Raw genomic sequence first — 22,470 nt, 5'->3', positions numbered from 1 at the left:
GAATCTTTTTAAAAGATAACCTTTGTTCAGGAGGTGACTCTGAAGGATTTGATGTCAGTATTCCACTCTCCTGACGCTTTGACTTATGGTCGTAAGCACACCTAGAGACTGAAGTTGAATCTCTCTTCCTTTTCACATAATTTGAATAGCCCTGTGCAGCAGACCGCTGTAAACTCAAGTAACCCACACAGTTTCGCATGAGTCATCAGAGCTGTGGTGCAGTTCAGGGAAAAGCAGCAAGCAGGAGCCTCATATCCAAGAACTGAAATTCATTTGCGGACAGAGAGGAACCTTAGGTTACAAAAGCCTAAATGCCTTGCTCAGAGTGCAGGTCAGGAAGGTTGAATGGGGCTGGGATTTGGGGCTCCTTGTCCCTCAAGGCTTGTAGCTCCTTCCCCAGGACCCCCTACCCATATCAAGGGAAATCCAGGGTCTCCAACTACAGCATGATGCAGTAGAAAAGAGCACCCTGCATTGAACTCAGAAAGACGTAAATTCAAATCCTGAACCTAGTTATGTAAATTTGGAAAAATTATTCAACGTCCATCATCTACAAAGCGGGGGTCATAATACACCTCCTTTGTTGGGTTGGTGTGAGGATAATGTAGGTAAATTATTTTTGGTAGGTAAAACACTTGGCCCATAGTAGGTGCTCAATAAATGGTAGCTAAGTTTTAGAATTGAATTGAAAATAGCTTTATTTAGAGGTAGCTGTGATCCAAGAACACTCTAGGTCAATTCTGGAGGAAAAGGACTGTCGGATACCCACAGTTGGATCAATTGCACGTGTACAACAATACATAATCCTTATGTTTGAATAGCACCTTAGAGTTTTATAAAGCAGTTCCTCCTTACAGAACAGCCACCTGACAAAGAAGGGGACAACTCTGAAAACCTACGGTCCCTGTGGTCAGTAAGCTGCTAGGTAGCAGCCAAGGCAGCTGACAACAGCTCTCCCGGACCTCCTGTCTCTGCCCAGTTCCTCCCCCTGCGCTATGAAGGCCCCTGCACCATCTGTCAGGAGGACAATGAGATATGTGTACACATCACACCCATGAAGAAGCAGGCCTAGCACAGGGCTGACAGCAGGAGCTCTGCAGTCAGTCTGATCTCCACCTGGGTCTCTACCCCCATCACTTGGTGGGTGAGTGATTTGGGAAAGTTATCTCTTTGTGCCTCAGTTGCCCCATCTGTGAAATAAGGACTATTCTAATAGTCCCACTTTACAGTACCCTTATGATTGCGGGCGGACATGTGTAAATCACACCGTAAGCACTCTATACATATTGGCCTCTGTTACAACGCATCGAATAGAGTGATACCAACCTAGTGTGAAGGGCTCTCTGTCAAATGGGGCTAACGAACGATCGAGGGGAGGTTTCGTGCTTCTGTCTATGGAAGGAGCAGGGACTGGAAGGGAAAAAGACTGAAGTCAATTAAAAGAAGAAGGCAGTTGGCTGGGGGTGAGGGAACGGGTACTCTGGTGGGCAAGAGAGGAAAGGCCCCCGTACTTACGCTTTGCTGGTTTATGGTTTCTACTTCTGCTAGGCTCTTCGTGGTTGGGCTGGGGTGGGGGGAGTGGCTGTTTAAAAAAGAGCCACATGTTAGGCAGTATCTCATGACGACACATCCACAAGTCCTGGTGGTCTTATCCCCCCAAATCTCACTCTGCTCACTTTCTTTATCTCCGTTTCTCACCTGGATAGTAGCCTGTTACCTGAGCTCTCCATCCCACACTCTTCCATCTGGGGTACTGAGCATGTCACTCCCCTGCCAAGCTCTCGAGTGGCCCCTATCATACTGGGAACACAGTAGCAACTGGCAGTGTGCCCTCACTTCCAACCCTCTTAGATTCCTCTCTCCGGTGCACACTGGGCTCCCACTCTAAACATCTTCCTGCAAAATCTCAAGTTCATGCCCTCTTTCTCATCTTGGTATTTGTGTTTTCCTCTGCCTAGAATTCTCTTTCCCCAGCTCCTGTTACCACCGACTCATTCTGTCCAGCTCAGTGTTACTTCCCCACCCATCATCAAGTTATTGGGTTTTCTGTCTCCCCTAACCACACGTTACTACTCAAATTGTCTTGCGTATACATCTGTTTACTTGTTTAGTATCTGCCTCCCCCTACCAGAATTGAACCTTTCTAAAAGCAGGGACCTTATTTGCCTTGTTCATGCTCTATTCCCAGCAGCTATAACACTGCCTGGCAGAGACTAGCGGCTAATCTTTTGACTGAATGAGTGAATTCTTCATCCCAATAGTGAAGGTGGATGCCTTCAGATTTCAAAGCAAAATGCATTTGTAGATCAATGTAGCTCTGAGCCCCCTTTGCAAGAAAACTGCACGAGCAAGAAGAAGCCATCTATGCTTGGATGAAAAGTCCCAAAGGTGGTGTGGTCTGCCTTTTGAGCTTTTGGGGAAATACATTGTCTTCCTCCTACTAGCCCTGACACTTTGACATTTGCCACCGCTGTTAAAGTGCTCAGATCCCTTATGAAGAGAACACATTTCCAGATATTGACACATTAGCCTGAAATTCTCTGGGTGTCTCTTAATTGGACCTACAGGACCTGGGACTGTAAGCTTGAAGAAAGAGGAAAGGGGGTTTGCTGCCTCTCTCTTTACTCCTGGGTTCACTGCATTGTAAACCGGTGGAATTTCCACCTGCCAGCAGGTGGCGCACGTCTCGCAGGCGAGAGATGGAGCCAGGGACCCAGGCAATAGCAGTAGGGGCCGTAGACTTAGCCTAGGTCCTTCAGAGTTTATTTCACAGTTTATGTTTATTTCAAAGGTAGGAAATAATAGCACACTGAATAGTAGAAGGAGAACTTTTATTATACAAGTAGTTTAAATCGTTTGTGGTAAAAAGAAAATGCTGATGATATGCACTATGACGAGAATGAAAATCTCTGTGAGTGCTGGGGTTTGCATGTTCCCCGCCTATATATAACCCTCTCATACTGGTCAGCACTGGGTGAAGATACGTATACTCTTCCCTTCTTTCTGGCAAAGGAGGGATCAGAGTGGACACAGCACCAGGGAAGAAAGCGAGGAGGCCTACCGCGTGGCTCCGGCCTGCAGGCGGAGGAGGGAGCACAGCCATTGGTCTCTGCGGGGGCACTGGCGGCTGCTGCGGGACTTTGCTGGAGGGGGGCCGGTCTGCGGAAAGGCAAGGGCAGTAGGGCAGTGAGATGAGAGCGGAAATGCCACACTGAGATAAGTGTGGATTGTCCCGGAACAGCTGACCCTGCGCCCGGCTCTGAGCACCTGTGGGCTCTGGAGGCCCCATCCCGCAGACCCTCACCAGTGCCAACGCCGGCCGCCTGGGTCAGTCACACACACACACACACACACACACACACACACACACGCGCGCGCGCACACACACACCCAGGGGCACCCCATCCCGCAGACCCCCACCAGTATCAACACCAGCCTGCCTGGGTCACTCACACACACACACACACACACACACACACCCCAGGGGCGCCCCATCCCGCAGACCCCCACCATTGTCAACACCAGCCTGCCTGGGTCACTCACACACACACACACACCCCAGGGGCGCCCCATCCCACAGACCCCCACCAGTGCCAACGCCGGCCTGCCTGGGTCACTCTCACACACACACACACACACACACACACACCCAGGGGTGCCCCATCCCGCAGTCCCCCACCAGTGCCAACGCCGGCCTGCCTGGGTCACTCACACACACACATACACACACACACAGCCTCCAGGACAGGGTTAAGTGGGCTCTCATGGTTCATGGGGATTGTGGGTCCCCTCCTTCCCCTCACAAATGCTCTGGGCTGACCTCCCCTGTCACTTCCTCCTTTTGCTCATCTCTTCCCTTAAAGGGAGGGGCCGGTCACCAACTCCTTTTACGGAATCACAGACTCTTTTTTTTTTTTTTTTGGTAAGATTTTATTTTTAATTAATCTCTACAGTCAACGTGGGGCTCCAATTTATAACCCAAGATCAGGAATCACAGGCACCACCGACTGAGCCAGCCAGGTGCCCCCTAATCTCAGACTCTGGACTGGTTACTTGGACTTGCTCTGCACAGAAGCTCACAGTATTCGGATCCCACTGAAGTATCCCAGGGCCCAGTTGATAGGCTGGCTATGTCCCTCCCTTTTGGCGGAGGAAAGGCCAGGCCAGGACTGTAACTGAGGGCCTCCTTACACTTTGTGCCCCCCGGGGCCTCCGTTGCCACACCACAGTCCCAGCCTTGGAGAGGTATTGCTCTTCCACAGAGAGTGGGGCTCCGAACTAGGACATGCCTGGTCTAACCTCACGCCTCTACACTCGCTGGCCAGCTCTCACTCCTCTGACATGGCTCCTTCCAGCTCAGAGCCTCTGCAAGGCTGTTCCTACTGTTGAAAATATCCACCCTCACTTCTCCTATCCACCCCCACTCCATTCAGCTGCTAAATTTCAGCTTAAATCCCATACCCTAAGGGCAGCAAGCCCAGACGAGGCACGTGCCCCAGCCTTATCTCCCGCACTTGCCTCCCTGCGTATATATCAGTATATATCATATCCTGGTTTAATTAAGTCATTTGTGCCCCATTTGTTTGATGTTACCTCACCCACCGGACGGTGAGTTCTTTTGGGTGAGGACTGTCTTCTTCACTCTGTGTCTCCATTACCAGCACATACGAGGCACTCAACAACTTAATTATCCATTTCTTCTCTGGGCCTCAGTTTCCCTGTATATGAAACAGGCTTGATAATTTTTCCCCATATCACACAGTGTGCTCCAAAACACAAAATGAAATGACAAAGTGTTTGTGAGAGGGCTTGAAAATGGCGAAAGTGTTGTATGGCGTAACGGATAAGAGGTACCAATCTTTTTGTGATACAGGTCATCAACTTTCTAGCTGACTCTTTGAGCCTCGGCTCTGTAAGAGGGCGCAGACTTATTTTCTATCACCACTGCGCCTGGAGTGTAAGCCCCACGAGGTAAGAGCTCTAGTCTTCTTTCCTGACGATTTCAAATGTCAGCATTTAGAATGATGCCTGGCTTGCAATAGGAGATCAGTAATTTTTGTTGAATGGAAAAATGAATGAATGAGGGAGAAACAGGCTGATAGGAACAGACCGACAAGAAAAATCTTAAATATTGTTCAAAAATTTTTGAGTCAGGATCCAGCCCCCTCAGTATCGTTCTGTTTACTGTGGCGGTTTGTGGATGGAAGTGCCGTGTATCTAGGAGTTGCTCAAAAGATGGGCAACGGGGAGGCGTTCTTGAGTACCTAAGTAGTACACAAAATGAATTGTTACTGCCAAATACCTTTCGGTGGCAGTTCAGTGCCCGTATCAGCCCCCACAGGCAACAATTTGTCTGTAATATTTAAAATCATTGAGGAGGGCACCTTTTGGGATGAGCACTGGGTGTTGTATGGAAACCAATTTGGCAATAGATTTCATATTAAAAAATAAAATAAAATCCTGACAGCAAAGCTCTGGGGTCTGTGTATGGTTATTATCCTATTTCACAGATGAGGAAATTGAGGCCCAGAGAGGTGGAGTCACTTGCCCGAAGCCACACAGCCAGTAAGGAGCCGAGCTGGCGTTGCGGGCACTTTTGAGCTGCATGGGCGGGGCGGGCTGCCAGGGCCTTACCGATGTACATGGAGTTGGAGTTGGAGAAAGGCTTGGCAGGCAGGATGGAGTTCTGCAGAGCCTCCTCATCATTGGAGGGCGGTGGCTCATAATCCGCATCATCTTCCACGGGCGCCCCTTCCTCCTCCTCGTTGGGGGACTCGTAGTCACCCTCGTCCTCCCCCTCCTGATCGTCATTGGGGCTTTCATAGTCATCTTCTTCCTACCAACACAGTGACAGGGACGGCCCAGTTTGTACAGGCTCCGTGACACCCATGTGCCTGCATGGACTCTCTCTCTGCCAGTACTAGGACGGTCACTCCCATTTTACAGGTAAGGACACTGAGGTTGGACGTACAAATCATAGGGCTAGCAAATCGTGGATTTGGGGTCACTGTCAAGGCCCTTAGACCACGAGGCGAGTGTATTTTCCTCTGCACCTTTTTGCACAAGAGACAGAAGCAAAAGAAATGAGGAGGACACTGGAAGAGAGGGGTGAGAGAAGCTGGCTCTGTGTGGAGTAAACATGTTTTTTATTCCAGGCATCACCAAGAGGAAGTCTAAACGCCTGGAGCATTTGTGATGCCGCTGGTTAATTGTCAGTTCTGTCTTAGTGTGCCTGTGCTCCAAACATTTCTTCTCATTATAATCTAGTGCAGTGTTGAAGGCCATGCTAATGGGGAAACCAGATAACCAAAGCCTGTTAATTAGAAGGCAGATTAAATTGTGTCTGAAAGGGGAGAGTCAGGGCTGTGCTATTCTCTTTGCTGAGAGCTGAACGTATGGAAACACCAGCCTATTATTCATGACATCTGACACTGAGTTTAAAGCTGCTTTTTTGGAAGAGACTCTCTTTCTAAATTTTACACTTTCTGTTGTATTTTATGTGTGCTTCTTTGTGGGCCTCAGGGAGAGTGAGCCCTGGGGACTGAGTGGTTGCCTTTGAGGTCTGAAAGCAGACAGTCACCGTAATGGTTTCCCAAGCAGAGGTGGCACCATCAGCCGCCGAGCGACACATGCCTTATCACTCTCATGCCAAAGTCAGGTGGGTAATAAACGAGCCCAGGGCAGTTCTCTAAAGTCAAGGGCAGCATGGAAAGAAGCAGCAGGAAGTTGCATGTTGATGAGGAAAGGTGTGTACCAATATCCTAGAAATCCTCACAGCTTTGCTAAGTGACTTAAGAAAGACTGTCTCCATTGTTCTATTGAAAGACTGCTGTGTTCATGTTTGATCGAGGAATATTTTTTTTAAATATGGGAAGGAAAAGTGAGGTTGAGTATCTTCCTGAACTCTGAGAAAGTCTTCATGCCATCTTTTGTGTTCCTGTAACTTGAGAGCAGGGGATGGAACCCCTGAGTCAGGGAACGTGGGAACAGTGGCCTCCACCTCTATCCGGGCCCTACCGACTGCCCTTGACTGACAGAGGAATCCCTAGATTGTCTCAGCCTGCACACCTCAGCCTCATTGCTCCTGCTTTGGACCAGCCTTTACCCTGGAGGTCTTTCTCAACAGCAGACTTTTCCTCTCACTTTGAGAACAGTGGGTTTCCCCCATGATTTGTCTCCTAAATGTGCATATCCTAATCATATTCTGCCGTGTGTATGTGTGATCTATGCTGTGAAGTGCTCACAGAAGTGGGTTCTTTATCTCTACCCCACCCACCCCATGCCCTGTGCAGGCCTGAGTATGTATTGGAACGCATGAGTGTTGAGGCAGCACTCATGGAAAGCCTCTGTTCACGGAGAGGGTGAAGGACACTAGCCGCAGGCTGGGCTCCCACCCAGAAGGGACCAAATGGCAAGCAGTGGCCAAGATGCAGCTTCTGTGCAAAACTGTAAACGGTTTAGGTAAATCTCTGGTCTATTTTCCCTTTTGTACAAAATAAATCTGTCCAATTCCTTTGTCTTCTTGTAGAAAGCACAGACTTAGCTAGCATTTGTCAAATTCTGTGCTTCCTTTTGCCAGACTCCCAACAGGACAAGGAATGTTTTATCTGCTTCCTGAAGGCACTGAGGCAGCTGCTTACCAGAAAGACCACTAGACTGAGGGTCAGGCCACCTGAGTCCCAGGCCTGCCTGTAATTAGCTGTGTGGCTCTACATAAGTCCTGTTCTCCACTGGGCCCAGCCGCTCCCTCTGTAGAATGAACACAGTGGGCTATGGGCCATAATAGCATTCTTAGCCAGAGCCCAGCTTCATACGGTGACAGTGGATGCAGTGTTCTGGGGAGAGGACATCCAGAGTTCCTCAGACTCTCCAAGGGGTCACCGTGACCCCTCAAACATAAAACCCAATTGGTTTGGACCTTCCCTGAGGCCTTTTTCGGGCTAATAATTCATTATGATATCTCTTTCCTTCTGTTTCACCAGTGGGGACTTAAGTCTATAAGAAAAGCTATTTTTTAAAAATGTCTTAATGTTTATTTATTCTGAGGGAGAGAGAGACAGAGAAAGAGAGAGAGAGTGAGCAGGGGAGAGGCAGAGAGAGGGAGACAGAGGATCCCAAGCAGGCTCTGCACTGATACACAGAGCTCAATGTGGGGCTCGGACCCACAAACCGTGAGATCAGGACCTAAGCCAAAATCAAGAGTCAGACACTTAACCGAGCCATCCAGGTGCCCCTATAATAAAAGCTATTTTAAAGCTACTTTAGTGTAGACCGCCTAGGGGAGGGAGTTGGGGGAAGGCCCTGCTGTGGGGGTGATAATAGTTAATAATGGTATGATCTGTGAACTGCAGTCCATGGGCCAAGTCCGGCCCACCATCTGTTTTTGCAAATAAAGGTTTATTGGCACACAGCCAAGCACAACTGTTCCGATATCATCTATGGGTTTTTTTGTGCTACAAGAGCAGAGGTGAGTGGATGCGCCGGAGGTCGTGTGGATGGCAAAGTTGGAAATATTTACTATCTGACCTTCATAGAACATATCTTATGTGCCCTCCCCCTGCCGCCACCAGCGGGGATACTGGCATCTTGTTAGAGGCCTTGCTCGTTTTGGCATTGTGTTAGTTCCTTATTACAAAGGTGCTCTGGAAATTTCTATAAGGGTGGGAGACGAGCCCACACTGTACTCACAAAGGATGACCAGCCCCCGTTGTCTTCTTCATGGCTTTCTGTGAAAGGAGATAACACCATCATCAGTACCAAAGGAAGCCTTTAGCAAAAAAGTCAGAGCAGCACCCCATCTGATGTGTTCTCATCCCCCTGTCCATCCCAGGCTTCCATCCTACCTTCGATGTACCTGGGGGTTAGTTTAGAATCAGCTCTAGAGTTTCTACCTGAGCAGTTCATTCTACCAGAGGGAAGAAGTTGTTCTCAACCTTTCACTACGTAACAGTCACTGAGGACCCATCCCTAAAACCTCTGATTCAGCAGGGCTGGGTGGGGCCCAGGGATCTGCCCTGTAACACGGTACAATTTAACAGTTGAAAACTGCTTTAAAGACCCAGAAGCAGGGGCACTGGCTTCGCTCATGTGCTCAGTCAGAACCTGGGTCCTCCTATGCCTCGCCACAGAGTTCTTCATTTTAGATCTGCAGAGGGTCCCAGCTCAGCAGGGGCCAAAACCCAGGTCCCTGGCATAGTAAGATCTCTCCTGCTCTCCATTTGGACCCAAACCTCTCTCTGAGTGAGAACTGCCTGGCAGGCAAATGAGTAAGACCAGCAGACAGAAGGGAAGTATCTGTCACCTCCCAACACATCACTCTTAGCCCTGACACCTTTACCTGTCTCTTCAGGAAACCGCTGGACTTGGGGTCTGCAAAGGCAAATGGCATTGCGTTAATGGTGCTGCTGATGTAGGGGCATTTCCCTCTTCCCTCAGTCCAGCCCTACAAGAGCAGCTCCCAGCAGGGGGTATGTCTCCCCACCCAAGACTGGTGTCCTTGTTGCTTAGCTACCCGGGCCAGGCTGCCCGAAAATTCTGGAAATGATCAAAGTCACATTGGTGGTGTAACTGGAGGCTTGTGACTGTCTGACTTTCCAGGGGAAGTTTCCCTGAAGTCCCAGACCAGGGGCAGGATGTAAGTCAGAGTAGGGAAACTCTCCATCCCTTCCTAGGCACCAGCTTCAAGCCCCTGGGACTGAAGGAGTGTCACGTATCAAAAATTCAGGCAAAAACAGTCCTGTGCCTTCCATTTAAGGTTCAGCTTGGGTTTGGAAATTCTTTGGGTTTCGTCACAGTGACACTGAGCCCTTGGCTTCCCCACTCACTTGCGTGTGAAAATGCTCCTTCTTTCTTCATTCTTGTTGATTTCTTGACTTAACTTACTGAGAATCCTAGGAGATGAATGACAGATAAGGTCACTAAATCATCCTCTGTCCCTCCAGCCAAACCTTCCCATGAGTGTTGGAGTTCCCTTATCTGCGTAATCTCGGACATCCTGGCCAAGCATGACCAGCCTCCTCTGGCCTACCGCCAGTCCCCTCTGCAGGGGCCTCTGCTCCTCACTTCCTCCCAGAACTTGCCAACTTCATCCCCTTGCAGTCGCTGCTCCTGTGCCCGAGGCCCTCTGTGCTGGCTCACCTCCTCAGTGAGGCTCAAAGACCCTCTGTGAAGACTAGTCAGCTCTCACCTGGCTCCCCTTCTCTGAAATCCTGTAGCCTTGCCACCTGGACATGACTACCGTGTACTTTCTTGTCTTACTGCTCCTGGGGCTGAGGTCCCCTGACACTTGGCTTAATGTCCTTGTGGTGATGGCAGGCCTCCAGGAACCCTCGAACCATCTGATACCTGGAGAAACCAGCTGCTTGTCACAGAGCTTGACGGGAGCCCTGGTGAGCTGTTCTTTGGCCTGTATCTCCTTTTATTCTCCCCTCTCTGACTCCTCAGTGACATGGATTTTCATAAAATTTGGAGAAGCATTTCCAGTCAGGGCACATCTTGCAAAGTGGGAGACTCCTTGATTTATCCATGTCCCGAGACCAACCTCGGCCAGGAACCTTGGAGATACTCTTAGTCCTTGGGGGTTGGGAGCTAGCAAATCCTCAAACTCCAGAACAGAGAGGGCTTTCATGAACAGGACTGCACCTCCAGCACACCCTAGCAGTAACTGTCCAGTCCGTGGGGGTCTCTCAAATCTCCAGTACAGGAGACTCCAGCCTCCCTTTGCACCCACCACTGAGACCAAGAAAGCCCTCATTAGTAAACAGGCTCAGTATTTCTGAGAGATTTGGGGACAACTGGGAGGAGCCTCAGAGATGATCTAATTCATGTCATTTTTTAGATGAGGCCACAGGGGCACCTGGGTGGCTCAGTCAGTTGAGCGTCTGACTTTGGCTCAAGTCATGATCTCGTGGCCTGTGAGTTTGAGACCCGCGTCGGGCTCTGTGCTGACAGCCCAGAGCCTGGAGCCTGCTTCAGATTCTATATATCCTTCTCTCTCTGCCCCTCCCCTGCTCATGCTCTGTCTCTCTCTCTCTCAAAAATAAATAAATACATTTATAGATGAGGCCACAGAGGCTCAGACAAAGGAAGGGATTGGCCAAAGGAGTGGGTTAGTGATAAAGCCACCCCCTCCCAGAAAACACATCTGCCCCAGAAGCCAGGCTCCCTAATTACCAGGGCAGCATATTTTTAACATCCCACAACCTTGTGTTAATTTTCATTATGCTACAAGCTTCCCAGGAGCCGACACGATTGAGCCTGTGGCCCATCGGAGAATGAGCCAGTATCTACATTCCTTCTGTTAAGTGACCATCTCAAGGTAACTAGTTTGGCCTAAAACAAAATAGCTAAGTTGGCAAAGGTGGTCCTTAGCATCCACTGCCACCTGCTTCCCTCATCACACCCCCAGTCTCCCCAACCCCCACTTCTCTGTGGTCCCAGGACACTGCTGCTCTCAGCCCTTCTCCCTCATTAGAATGACAGGATAAATTTTATAAACACACTGGGGACTTAAGAGGATGGAGAAGGAGAGAAGGCAATGTTCCGTCCTCCACTGTAATGTCACTGTTGGGATTTCACACTGCCCGGACTGGGGAGATGCTTTAAAGCAGGGGCGGGGACTTCACAGTGGCCTCCTGATTACGCCACGCCACCAGAGCACTTGTGACACTCTTCTTTTGTTTCCTCTACCCGATTATTTTGAGAAGCTGATGGGAGTCCCTCTCCACCCTCGTCGGACAGGTGGGACGGACAGCTCCCACAGAGCCACAGGGGGAGGCTTGCTGGTACCCTGCCTCCTGGCCGGGTCCGGCAGTGGTGGCCACAGCAGCCACTCCCACGCAGGCACGCCTTCATTCAACAATACGCGTTGAGGGCCTTCAGAGTGCCAGCACCTCTGCTGAGAGCTCAAGAAGCCTCACTGAATAAAGCAAAGGCCCATGATCTCACGGAGCTTACGTGCTAGTGGAGAGGGACGGATAAACAATGAACATTTAAGGAAGTGAAATTCTAAGTATTGTGTATAGATACATGCAAGGGAGGTGGGGGCTGGGTGAGGGGGCAGGAATACATGGGTAGGGTGGAGTTGCAATTGAAAATGAGCAGGCCTCCCCACAGAGGTGACATTTCAGCAATGACCTGAAGAAGGGGGGACTAGGCCGCCCCTCAAAGTGCCCATCCAGCAGCACTTGGTAGGCTCTGACCAGCCCACACAGCTGCTTTGGTCCTGAAAAGACCTGCTCTCTGCGGTGTCTCTTCTTACCAGTATCTTTAACAGCCAGGCTAGAGGCTTCTGGGGCTCTAACTGGCTAAGGAAGGAAATGTCAAACCGCAGGCCCTGACAGAAGAACTGCGAAGAGGTGACAGAGAGCAGAGCAGGGCCCGCCCGGCCGGCTTGCAGCAAAACATGGGCTCCCGGGGTCCTCCTATTTTGACAGGCATCAAAGGGCACCTTCCAAGCCAGCCGGGACCACTACTGAGGGGCAGGTGGGCAGGTGGTAGTGCTGACGGACAGGGCAGGTGCGTGGAAGCTGTGTGTGAACCTTCAAAGTTGTTCCCCACTCTCACACCCTCGGAGAACCACGTGACAGTGAGTGGCCGGAGGTGACTCATTCCTCCTCCTCCCCACAAATGCCAGGCCTCACTCAGCAGCAGGGCTGGGTGGCGGGTAGACATGTTTCTCTCTGCTTTGCCTTGTTTTAGGGATAAACTGGCTGCTAAATTGGGGCTGAACCGTCTGACAGGAAGTCAAGCCTTGTAGCAAGGTGTTTCCAGCACAGTTGCAGCCCTAGCTTGCTGCGTGATGGGGGCCAGTCTTTGACTTCTCAGCCACAGGCCTTTCCTGGTGATGTTAGAAGACAGAGTGTGGGTCTTTGTCCTGAGTCTGACTGCAACGTCCTGCCCCATAAGCAGTGCCTACTAGATGACCACGGCAAGGCATTTGTCCTCCCTAGGCTCCAGTTCCTCAGCAGCAAAATAAGAGGGATAGCCCTGGTTAGGGAATCCCGACCAGCTTGACTGCCAGAATTACATGGGTGCACCTGCTATAAACACAGATTACCAGCTCACTGTAGACTTAGACTATCAGAGCCTACATGGGGGAGGCCTGGGAGCAGCGATACCAATGAGTTTCCTGGGTGACTCCTACAGTCTCAAAAGGTCATGAAATCAATCTTGTTATTCTTTGTATTCTTGGAACTTCGTTTTTAATTTTAAGGAGGAGGAGGAGAAGGATGAGAAGGAAGAAAGAAGGAGGGAAAGGAGGAGCTGGAGGAGGAGAAGGAAGAGGAGGACATGGAGGAGGAGATAGAGGAGGAGGAGATGGAGGGAGAGAGGAAGGGGGAGGAGGGAGAGGAGCTGGAGGAGGAGGAGATGGGGGAGGAGGAGGAGGAGATGGAGGGAGAGGAGACAGGGGAGGAGGAGATGGGTGACGGGAAGATGGGGAAGGGGGAGGTGGGGGAGGGGAAGACGGGGAAGGGGGAGGTGAATGAGGAGGAGGAGGCAATGGGAGAAGAGATGAGAGAGGAGGATGTGGAGGAGGAGAAGGTGGAGGAGAAGCTAGATAAGGAGGAGATAGAGGAAGAGACGGAAGAGGAGGAGAAGGTGGAGAATGTGGAGGAGGAGGTGGGGGAGGAGGAGGAGGTGGGGGAGGAGGAGGAGGTGAGGGAGGAGATGGGCTCCCTTTCAATGGTCCCTTGTGCTTTATCAAGGGTAAGTGGAGGCCCACTCCGGGTTTTGAAATCAACTTTGCTGGTCACAGAGAAGTAAGAAGGACAGTATAAAAAGAAAGGCAGGCAGAAAGGGCAGGGAGGGAGGAAGCGGAGTAGGATAGAAAGTACCAGATACCATAGAACACAGGAAGAGGAGACGTCCGTCCAAGAACAGTCCCTCTGTGTGTCCTATATTGTGGCAGGTGCTCCTGTGGCGTTCACAGGCTTATAATACAAATGCATTTGTTTGCCTCAGCTCCCCCAGGAAGAACTTGAGAGAGCTTTCTCTCTCTCTTCCAGGCCCTCCCACAATGGAAGCCTTGCTCCCTCGACTCTGATTCCAGAGGGCACACTGGTGCCTCCCAGCAGAACACATTCCCAGGCCCAGAACAGGAGAAGCCTTTTTGCTCACCTCTGTCCTCTCCTACGGCCTCATCTCCAGCTCTCCGCCTATGTCACTGCCTGCCTGTCCTCTGTCCCCGTGTCAGCCCCTCCCCCAGGGCACCCAGCGCACATTCACACTCTCCCTCTGGCTCTTGCTCTGTTGTTCATCCTTCTTTTTAAACTTTTTTTTAATGTTTATTTATTTTTTGAGAGAGAGACAGAGTGTGAGTGGGGGAGGGGCAGAGAGAGAGGGAGACACAGAATCCAAAGCAGGCTCCAGGCTCTGAGCTGTCAGCGCAGAGCCCGACGTGGGGCTTGAACTCATGGACCGCGAGATCATGACCTGAGCTGAAGCTGGTGCTTAACCGACTGAGCCACCCAGGCACCCCTGCTTTTCATCCTTCTTTAAAGGATGTCCCACTTCTAAGGGTCTTCCTCCTTGAACCAAGAGCCAAACCTCTGGAAGGTCTGTCCTCGTAACTTGAAAAGCCAGGTGTGGGTCCTGGGACTCAGGAAGGTGCCTTTTGCCACCATCTCGGACCTCAGGAGAGAATCACGTGTGGGTGGGAAGCAAAAGTTGGAGGGCCTGGCGTGGTCTCCCCGCTTCTCAGCCTTGGACCCCCCGATAATTTTACATGTAGTATTTTACTTGGGCTTCACAATTATTTTGTGGTAGGCAAATTAAATTATTCCCATTTTTACCACCCAAGAAAGTGAGGCGCTGAGAGAGGCACTTGTCAAGGGCCATGTGAGCAGTTTTACTGTGGGGCTGATCTAGGAAGTCAAGTTTCTGTACTTGCTTTCGGGGAGAAGGAGTGACGTCAGTTGAGAGGAGGCCCTTCTCATGTGGGGAGGACTGGCTACCTGGTCAGGGAGGAGCCAATGAATGTGAGAGGAAAGGAGAAGGGCAGACAGCCTGTCATCCTGGCAATTCTGCTGAGGCTTGGTCACATTCTTTAAGGAGCACAAGAAGGCCTATTTACCGCTGGGTCCCTCCCTCCGGCCTGCCTCCGTCCTCTTTCCTTGTCCGCTGTATCTTAGGTATGCTGTCTCTGCTATGAGGACAGCTTCATCAGGAGGGTGGACGAATAAACAGGTATTACCGCATCACCCCTCTGATGGGATCTCAGCTTTTTCCCAGCCTAATTCCACTATCGGTAATGGGTACAGTGGGAACTCATGATATAAAGAGACTCATCCAACACCTATCTGTTGCATACAGCGTGACCCCCCTCACTCCCTTCTCCTTATCTTTTAGTTTATACTATGGATTTAAATATAAAATTCATAAGATTTTAAAAATAAACTCCAAACAGGCATCATCAGATTTTAACCTGTCCTCTATTGATTTAACCAGATAATGCTCAGCTATGCCATGGGTCTTAAGCCCATCCCTATAAGGGAAGCTTTGTTGTTTTATTTAAAAACTCTCTTCCATTACAGCATCCAGGGTGTCTCTGGGAGAAACTGTCCAAGAGAGTAGCTGGTACTGTATTTGCAGACAAAGCCTTCCTCACCAGAATCTGCCTTCTTACAAATCTATTTAATAGAGTTTTCTTTTTTCTTTTTTTTAAGCATGGGAGAAGAAAATCAAGATATTCAGAGGAGCATAATCTTGTTTTGGTCTGCTGTACATAAACACAATTTCTTTCCCATAGCCCTTCAGGGTAATGATTATGGCAAATGAACCTATGTACAAGGGAATGAAACAAATCAGCATTGAATATCTATATGCATCCAGGGCACCACCAGGCAGCTTACGTGGGCTGCCTCCTTTATAACCCAGCAGTGCCTGAGAGTTAGTTCGTTTCCCTTCTACAGATGAGACAGGCACAGAGGGTTGATGGGATTTCCCCCAGGTCCTATGGCTGGTGGGAGGCAGAGCCCACTTTGGAACGTGGCTCTCCCTTGCTCCAAAGTCCATGCCTTTCTAGTCTCTAATCCTCCCCCTTTCGTAGGATAGAATGATTAGTAAAAACAGAATGGTACTCATTGGGATTTTCCATAAAATAACAGGAATAGCTAACATTTCTTCAGGGCATATTATTATTTCCTCTAACCTTCCCACTAACTCTTTGAGGTAGGCTTTGTTACTATCCCCATTTTACAGATGAGGAAGCTGAGGCTCAGGGAACTCAGATAACTTGTCCACAGACTCACAGCTGGTGAATGGAAGAATTGGGTCTCAAGTAGTCAGACCTCAGAGCCTGTACTTTTACTCACTAAGCTCTTCTGTCTGCCTGTTCATACCTAAAATTATAACCTTTAAAAGAGTGAGTCGCACGGTCACATTCCTTTATTTTAGAGACTGGGAAAGTGAGAGTAGACTAGGGACTCTTCCCAGGACAGAGCTCATTAGAAGTAGAACTGGGATTGGTGCTTCTTATACACGTCTGCCAAGAGGGACAGTCACGCTTAGAATCACCACATCAGGGCAGCAGGGACCTTCCCTAGATGCCTCCCTCACTACTCCCCATTCACCTTCGTGTTCCATGGGCAGGTCCATAGCTTGTCTGGGGCACACATGCACACGTTGGAGAGGGATTCTGTTCCAGTTTTCAAATAGCTAAAGAAATACCCCAGCCCTACCACACCCACAGCGTGTGAGTGTTTACAATCACTAACCGAAAACCACTTCTCACCCCGCCTCCTTCTCCAGGCACTCAGGCATAGCTCCAGACATCCACTGAGCTCAGCCTTAAGATAAAAAAGGATCTTCCAAGCTGAAAGGGCCTTCCTTATCTCTTTCCTTCCACCGCTCTGATTAAATCCCCTCTGGCCTGATCCCTGCGTCTTCAGGGGCCACAGCCCTCGCTGAGGCTCCTATCTCGTTAGCAGGGTCATGTCCATCACCCCCTAGCTGGCTGTCATGCCACAGGCTGGGCCCTCCATCTTTCACACTGGCTAGAGAAAGCCAAGACACCAGCTTTACCTTCGCGTGTTCCCTGTTGCACTCACCTCCACACCCCTCCTAGGCTCCTTAGGATAGCTCACGGGACCCTTCTAAACTGTGACTAGTCACTGCAGCCTCTTTGTTTTGTGTGCCCCATGTGCATGCCCCAGTTGCTCTGGCCCACTTGTAGATTCATTAAACTCCCTGGTGCCTGTGCCTTTGCGATATAGTCCCCATTCCTAGAACGTCCTTCAACCCATTCTTTATCTGGCCATTCCCGTATATGTCAAGACCCAACTTAGCTTTCCTGCCTTCCCAAAGTCTTCCCCGAATGCCAAGGGGAAAACGACTCCTGCCCTCCTACTCCCAGTGAACGTGCCCATGCATGTGCCCCAGCACCGTTAATCAATCATGGTATGATTGCTTTGTATATCTGACCCTCCCACTAGAATGTGAGTGTCCTGCAGTGGGGATTCTGTCCCTTATGTATCTATAGCCTGAGTAATTAACAAGGGTCTGACGTTAAATCGGCGTCTAGTAGCAGTTCATTAAATGAGTGAAGTATTAGTGTTGCATGGGGACCAGGAGATGCAAACCCAACTGCTCCCAAGGACCAGGTATATATATATATTGCATAAAATACATATTGTATAAATATATACAAAATACATATTGTATAAATATATACTATATATATTGTATAAATATATACCATATATATTGTATAAATATATTGCATAAATATATTTTATTACATATGTTTATTATGTATACTAAGAATATATTACATAAAACGGAGATTTCTAGTGCCTTTTGATAAGTTCAAAGATGGGACATCAGGTCCATACGGACTGGCACGGAGTGGCTGCAGCTGTCTCGGGAGGGAAAATATTCCGATTTTCCACAATCTCCACCACTCCCTAATTCTTCACCGACAACACGGCTTAGTGCTGATGACCTCTTTTGACACCATAATTGTGCTATTATGTTTGTGATAGTGGAGAAATATTTCTTCATACCCATATTCTATTCAAAGGTGGTAAAATGAGGGAGAAATTGATAGGACTTTGTATGGCTCAAGACGGCCCATTTTACACATTTATATCACCTGCCTGGCTCGGGTAAGCTTTTGAGTCCGGAAGACCCTTGCTAGAGGGATGAAAACACACGACGCAAAGCGCGTGATGCATCTTCTCCCGTCTGCACCCACCCCAGACCTCAGTAACGCGTCACGCTCTCCCTTCCTCAGGATTCTTCTCAGTACAGTGGCCCCGGCAGCCATTCCCAAGCAACAGGTAGGTAGCGACAGACAGAATGATGTCCGTTGCCGCTCTTCATCGGGTCCAACTCTCTCATGGCCAAGAGCTGGAGACTGTGGTCCAGAAAACTTAAGCAATCACTGATCTGATGATGACGCCCTCGTGGAACGGATCTCGTGATGCCGGTGCCCAAGCCACCCCACAGGGAGAGAGGAAATGAAGACGTGGCTCACAGTCAGGCTTGGCTTTGGCAAGAGCTGCCAACACACCAACTGGGCTGGATCTGTTACTTTCTTTTTTCTTTCAACTTATCACGTATCACTTCTCTCTCCCGTGCCCTGCACTTGCCTCTATAGCCTTCCTGTTCACTTTCCTAGTTCAAACCAACCGTGACAGATTAACTGACTCAGCTATCCCTGGGCTATGTCCCATTCCAGCCTCGGTTCCCCAAAACACTCAAGGAATCGGGGGGAGTACTTACGGCACCCGGAGCTTAGGGAACTTCTGGATGTCATTTTCTGTCAGGTTCTGAAACGAAGACACGGGCAGGTTACAACCCACAGGAGGGGACTTGGGCCAGGTGAGGAGAGGGAGGTGTGAAACAGGGAGTCGTGGGCCTTCAGCTGAGTGAAGGGTACACCTCCCCCACCTACCCAAAGCCCAGCTTCCAGATGTTGTGTAAAAACCTGTGGGCCTGGTGTTGCTGCATCTACGTTTTCAAAGGGAATCCCCAACTCTGGATTTTAGGTGAATTTTCCTGAGTTCGAAATATCGACAAATAACTTTAAATGAAGCAAACAAACAACCACGCACCGTGAGAGCTAAACTGTGAAGCCAAACCACTCGTCTCGTGAGCCGAATTTGGCCACCCTGTGACCTCTTGCCTAGGCTCTTACCCCAGACTTCAGGGTCCCTCTCAGTTTCCATATGCAGGAGCTGTGAGAAGCCAGCCTGGAGAAGGAATCTGTGCCCTGATACCACCAAAAGCCTCTCTCATCAGGGTTAGTGGTAGGATTCAATAAAGAGGCTTTCCTGAGGGAACAGAGAAGGGAAAGGAGAAAGGAACTCATATTTGTGAAGAACTGACTCTGGGCCTCTGCCTTGCTAGCACCTCGATTAATCTTCACATCAGTCCTGTGATTTAGGAAGTATCAGCGTCCCCATTTTATAGGTGAGAAAGCCGAGGCCCTGGGATGTTGAGGGAATTTTAGCTTGTGGGTGATGGAGCTGAGACTGGAACCTTGCCCTGTGATATCTGTGATCGATTTTCTCCCTGCAAATTTCTCTCTTCCCACATCTGATCCCTTTGAGGGACCCGCTGGCCCATGCTGGAGGGGAGGAGGGGGGGAAGGGTAAGAGAAGAAGGTGCCCTGGAGGGAGGAGGAGAGGCAGGGTGCCGATACTGGAAACAGAAAAGAGGTGAGCACACTTTCCATGGGATGAATGCTGAGACAGAGAAGGGCATCCACTGGCATTCTGAGGCTAGAGAACCGGGTGGTTACGGTGGAGGCTCTGAGTCAGGCTGGATTTGCATCTTGGTTCATCCACTTAACAGCTGTCTGATTTGGGGCACACACTTAGGCTCACTGAGCCTCAGTTTCCTTCTCTATAAAATAGGAATCATTATACTAATAAGAGCCACCTTTCAGGGGTGGTGAGCACTGAATGAGATGATGTGTGTCAGGTGCTTGGCTCACTGCTTGACACGCCCTATATGAATAATAAACCCAATGTGAATAATTTGTGTGAAAATAAATAATAATTAGCTGGGGTCTGGCTGGCTCTTGGAGGTTTTTGCTTCTTCTGCTCTGGGCTGGGAGCCTGGCAGGTTGTTTGCCGCCTATGGGTAAGCATTGGGCACGCTCCCCTTTGAGCCCAGTGGCACAGGGCCTGGGGCATTTAGCAATGTGTTTATTGGGCTCACCTGCTCCAGCTCTCGGACCCAGGCCCCTCAGTAGACCTGGCAGCAGGGTTGGGGCCGGAGTTTGCCCAGAGTCCTGAGACAATCAGGCTTTTTTTTTTCTTTGCAAGTCTTTATTTAAATTCTAGTTAGTTAACATATAGTGTAGTAATGTTTTCAGAAGTAGAATTTAGTGATTCATCCCTTACATATAACACCTGGTGCTCAACAGGACAAGTGCCCTCCTTAATACCCATCACCTAGTTAGCCCATCCCCCACCCGCCTCCCTCCATCAACCCTCAGTTTGTTCTCTACCATTAAGAGCCTCTTATGGTTTGCTTCCCTCTTTCTTTGGTCCTTTCCCCTATGTTCATCTGTTTTGTTTCTTAAATTCCACATATGAGTGAAATCGTATGATATTTGTCTTTCTCTGACTTACTTTGCTTAGCATAATACACTCTAGCTCTCATCCACATAGTTGTAAAGGGCAATATTTTATTCCTTCTCATGGCTGAGTAATATTCCATTGCATATATATACCACAAATTCTTTATCAATTCATCACTCAGTGGACATTTGGGTTCTTTCCATAGTTTGGCTATTGTTGATAATGCTACTATAGGGGCGCCTGGGTGGCGCAGTCGGTTAAGCGTCCGACTTCAGCCAGGTCACGATCTCGCGGTCCGTGAGTTCGAGCCCCGCGTCGGGCTCTGGGCTGATGGCTCAGAGCCTGGAGCCTGTTTCCGATTCTGTGTCTCCCTCTCTCTCTGCCCCTCCCCCGTTCATGCTCTGTCTCGCTCTGTCCCAAAAATAAATAAAAAATGTTGAAAAAAAAATTTAGATAATGCTACTATAAACATCTTTTTGAGGAAATTCCATACTGCTTTCCAGAGTGGTTGCACCAGCTTGACAATCAGGCTTTTGGTCAAGCTTCTTAACTTCTCTCTCTTTTTTAATTTTAACATCCCATAGGCGCCTGGGTGGCTCAGTTGCTTAAGCCTCGACTTTGGCTCAGGTCATGATGTCGTGGTGTGTGGGTTTGAGCCCCGCATTGGGCTCTGTGCTGACAGCTCAGGGCCCGGAGTCTGCTTTGGATTCTGTGTCTACCTCTCTCCCTGCCCCTCCCTCCCCTGTGCTCTGTCTCTCAAAAATGAATGAATGTTAATTTTTTTTTTTAATTTAAATTTTAACATCCCCCGTGCATTGGCTTCTCCTCCCTCTCAGGGATGTACTAAGACACATGTTCAGAGTGGCACGCAGAATGCAGGACTTCCTGGGGGCCACCAGAGAGCTGGGGGCTGACCACTGACTGGCCAATGTGAGGATGTGAACTGAGGGGATCGGAGGAAGAATGTGAAGGAGAAGGTGGATGTGAGCATGGCTGGAGACACAGAGGAACAGGATATCAGGAAAGAGAAAGGCCTTTAGAACAAGGACAGAAACTGGGCGGAAAGATGAGAGATATTTAAACAGGATTTTCAGAGAGTTCTGCTGCATGATGTAACCCCTCCTCTACCTCCTTCTGAAGCTTCCAGCAACTCTGGGTTACCTGTATGATCACTTATGGTCTTTCAGGAGTGTGATTATGCGGTGTGTGTCCTCACCATGGCCCCTGCCTGGGGAGGCGACATGTGGACACTCCTGCCCGCCCGCCCAGTATCCCCTCTCTCTTGCTCCCTTACTGACTGGACCTGGATTTTGTTAGGGGCAGTAAATGTGCCAAGTCCAAAATATTTAACATCCTACACTTCTTTGGAGGTGGCGGAAGTCACAGGACTCAGTTGTGGCCCGTGAGATATAACCCAAAGTCTAGGGGGTGGAACTTCCAGAAAAGTTACTAGTTTCCTGAAAGCAAGGGGAGGCGTTCCCCACACACTTCTGTGCCTTCTACTCTTTGCCCTCCCCCACTCCATCCTGCCTGGAGTGTGGATGTCAGGTCTAGAGGTGGCATAGCCAACTTACAACCAGTAGGACAGAAGCCACAAGCTTTTTCCATGACTAGAAGGGGCCTGTGTTCTGGGTGACTTCTTTCAGCAACTCACCGGCCCCAAGAGCCTACTCTAGATTCTTTATCACTTGAGAAAGATAAAGCCCTGTTTGGTTAAGCCACTGTGGTCAGGTTTCTGTTACAGGCAGCCACCGCCTTCCCAACTGACATGGGTTCCTAACACATTTCATCCTCTTCCTCTACCTTCTGAAAACATGGCACCCCTTTCCCCACCAGACAAGGTCCTACTCTTCTCACTGGGGAACCAAAATGGCAACAAAACAGATTCAAGGGACCTACTAGCTCCAACAGTGAAGAGAGAGACAGAGAGACAGAGAGA

General features: G+C 49.5%; 1 protein-coding gene across 2 annotated transcripts in view; it reads right to left on the bottom strand.

The window, feature by feature from the left end:
- The window catches only part of LCP2 (lymphocyte cytosolic protein 2), a 46,405-nt gene that overhangs the window by 16,373 nt on the left and 7,562 nt on the right, over positions 1-22,470 (bottom strand). Inside the window, exons 1-9 of one of the 2 annotated variants that reach the window (XM_047849637.1) lie at positions 19,139-19,398; positions 18,724-18,770; positions 9,825-9,890; positions 9,338-9,369; positions 8,689-8,726; positions 5,635-5,836; positions 3,062-3,159; positions 1,516-1,582; positions 1,327-1,410 (exon numbers count right to left, since the gene is read on the bottom strand). In XM_047849637.1, coding sequence (XP_047705593.1) covers positions 1,327-1,410; positions 1,516-1,582; positions 3,062-3,159; positions 5,635-5,836; positions 8,689-8,726; positions 9,338-9,369; positions 9,825-9,890; positions 18,724-18,770; positions 19,139-19,312 — 808 coding nt within the window. In that variant the 5' untranslated portion in view covers positions 19,313-19,398. Of the gene's footprint in view, positions 1-1,326; positions 1,411-1,515; positions 1,583-3,061; positions 3,160-5,634; positions 5,837-8,688; positions 8,727-9,337; positions 9,370-9,824; positions 9,891-18,723; positions 18,771-19,138; positions 19,399-22,470 lie in introns of those variants that run through there. The other variant, XM_047849647.1, reaches the window with a different exon arrangement.

Source organism: Prionailurus viverrinus, chromosome A1 (assembly GCF_022837055.1).
Source record: "Prionailurus viverrinus isolate Anna chromosome A1, UM_Priviv_1.0, whole genome shotgun sequence".
NCBI classification, from domain to species: Eukaryota; Metazoa; Chordata; class Mammalia; order Carnivora; family Felidae; genus Prionailurus; species Prionailurus viverrinus.
Note: the sequence above shows the minus strand (reverse complement) of the source record. Positions and strands in the feature narration are given on the sequence as shown.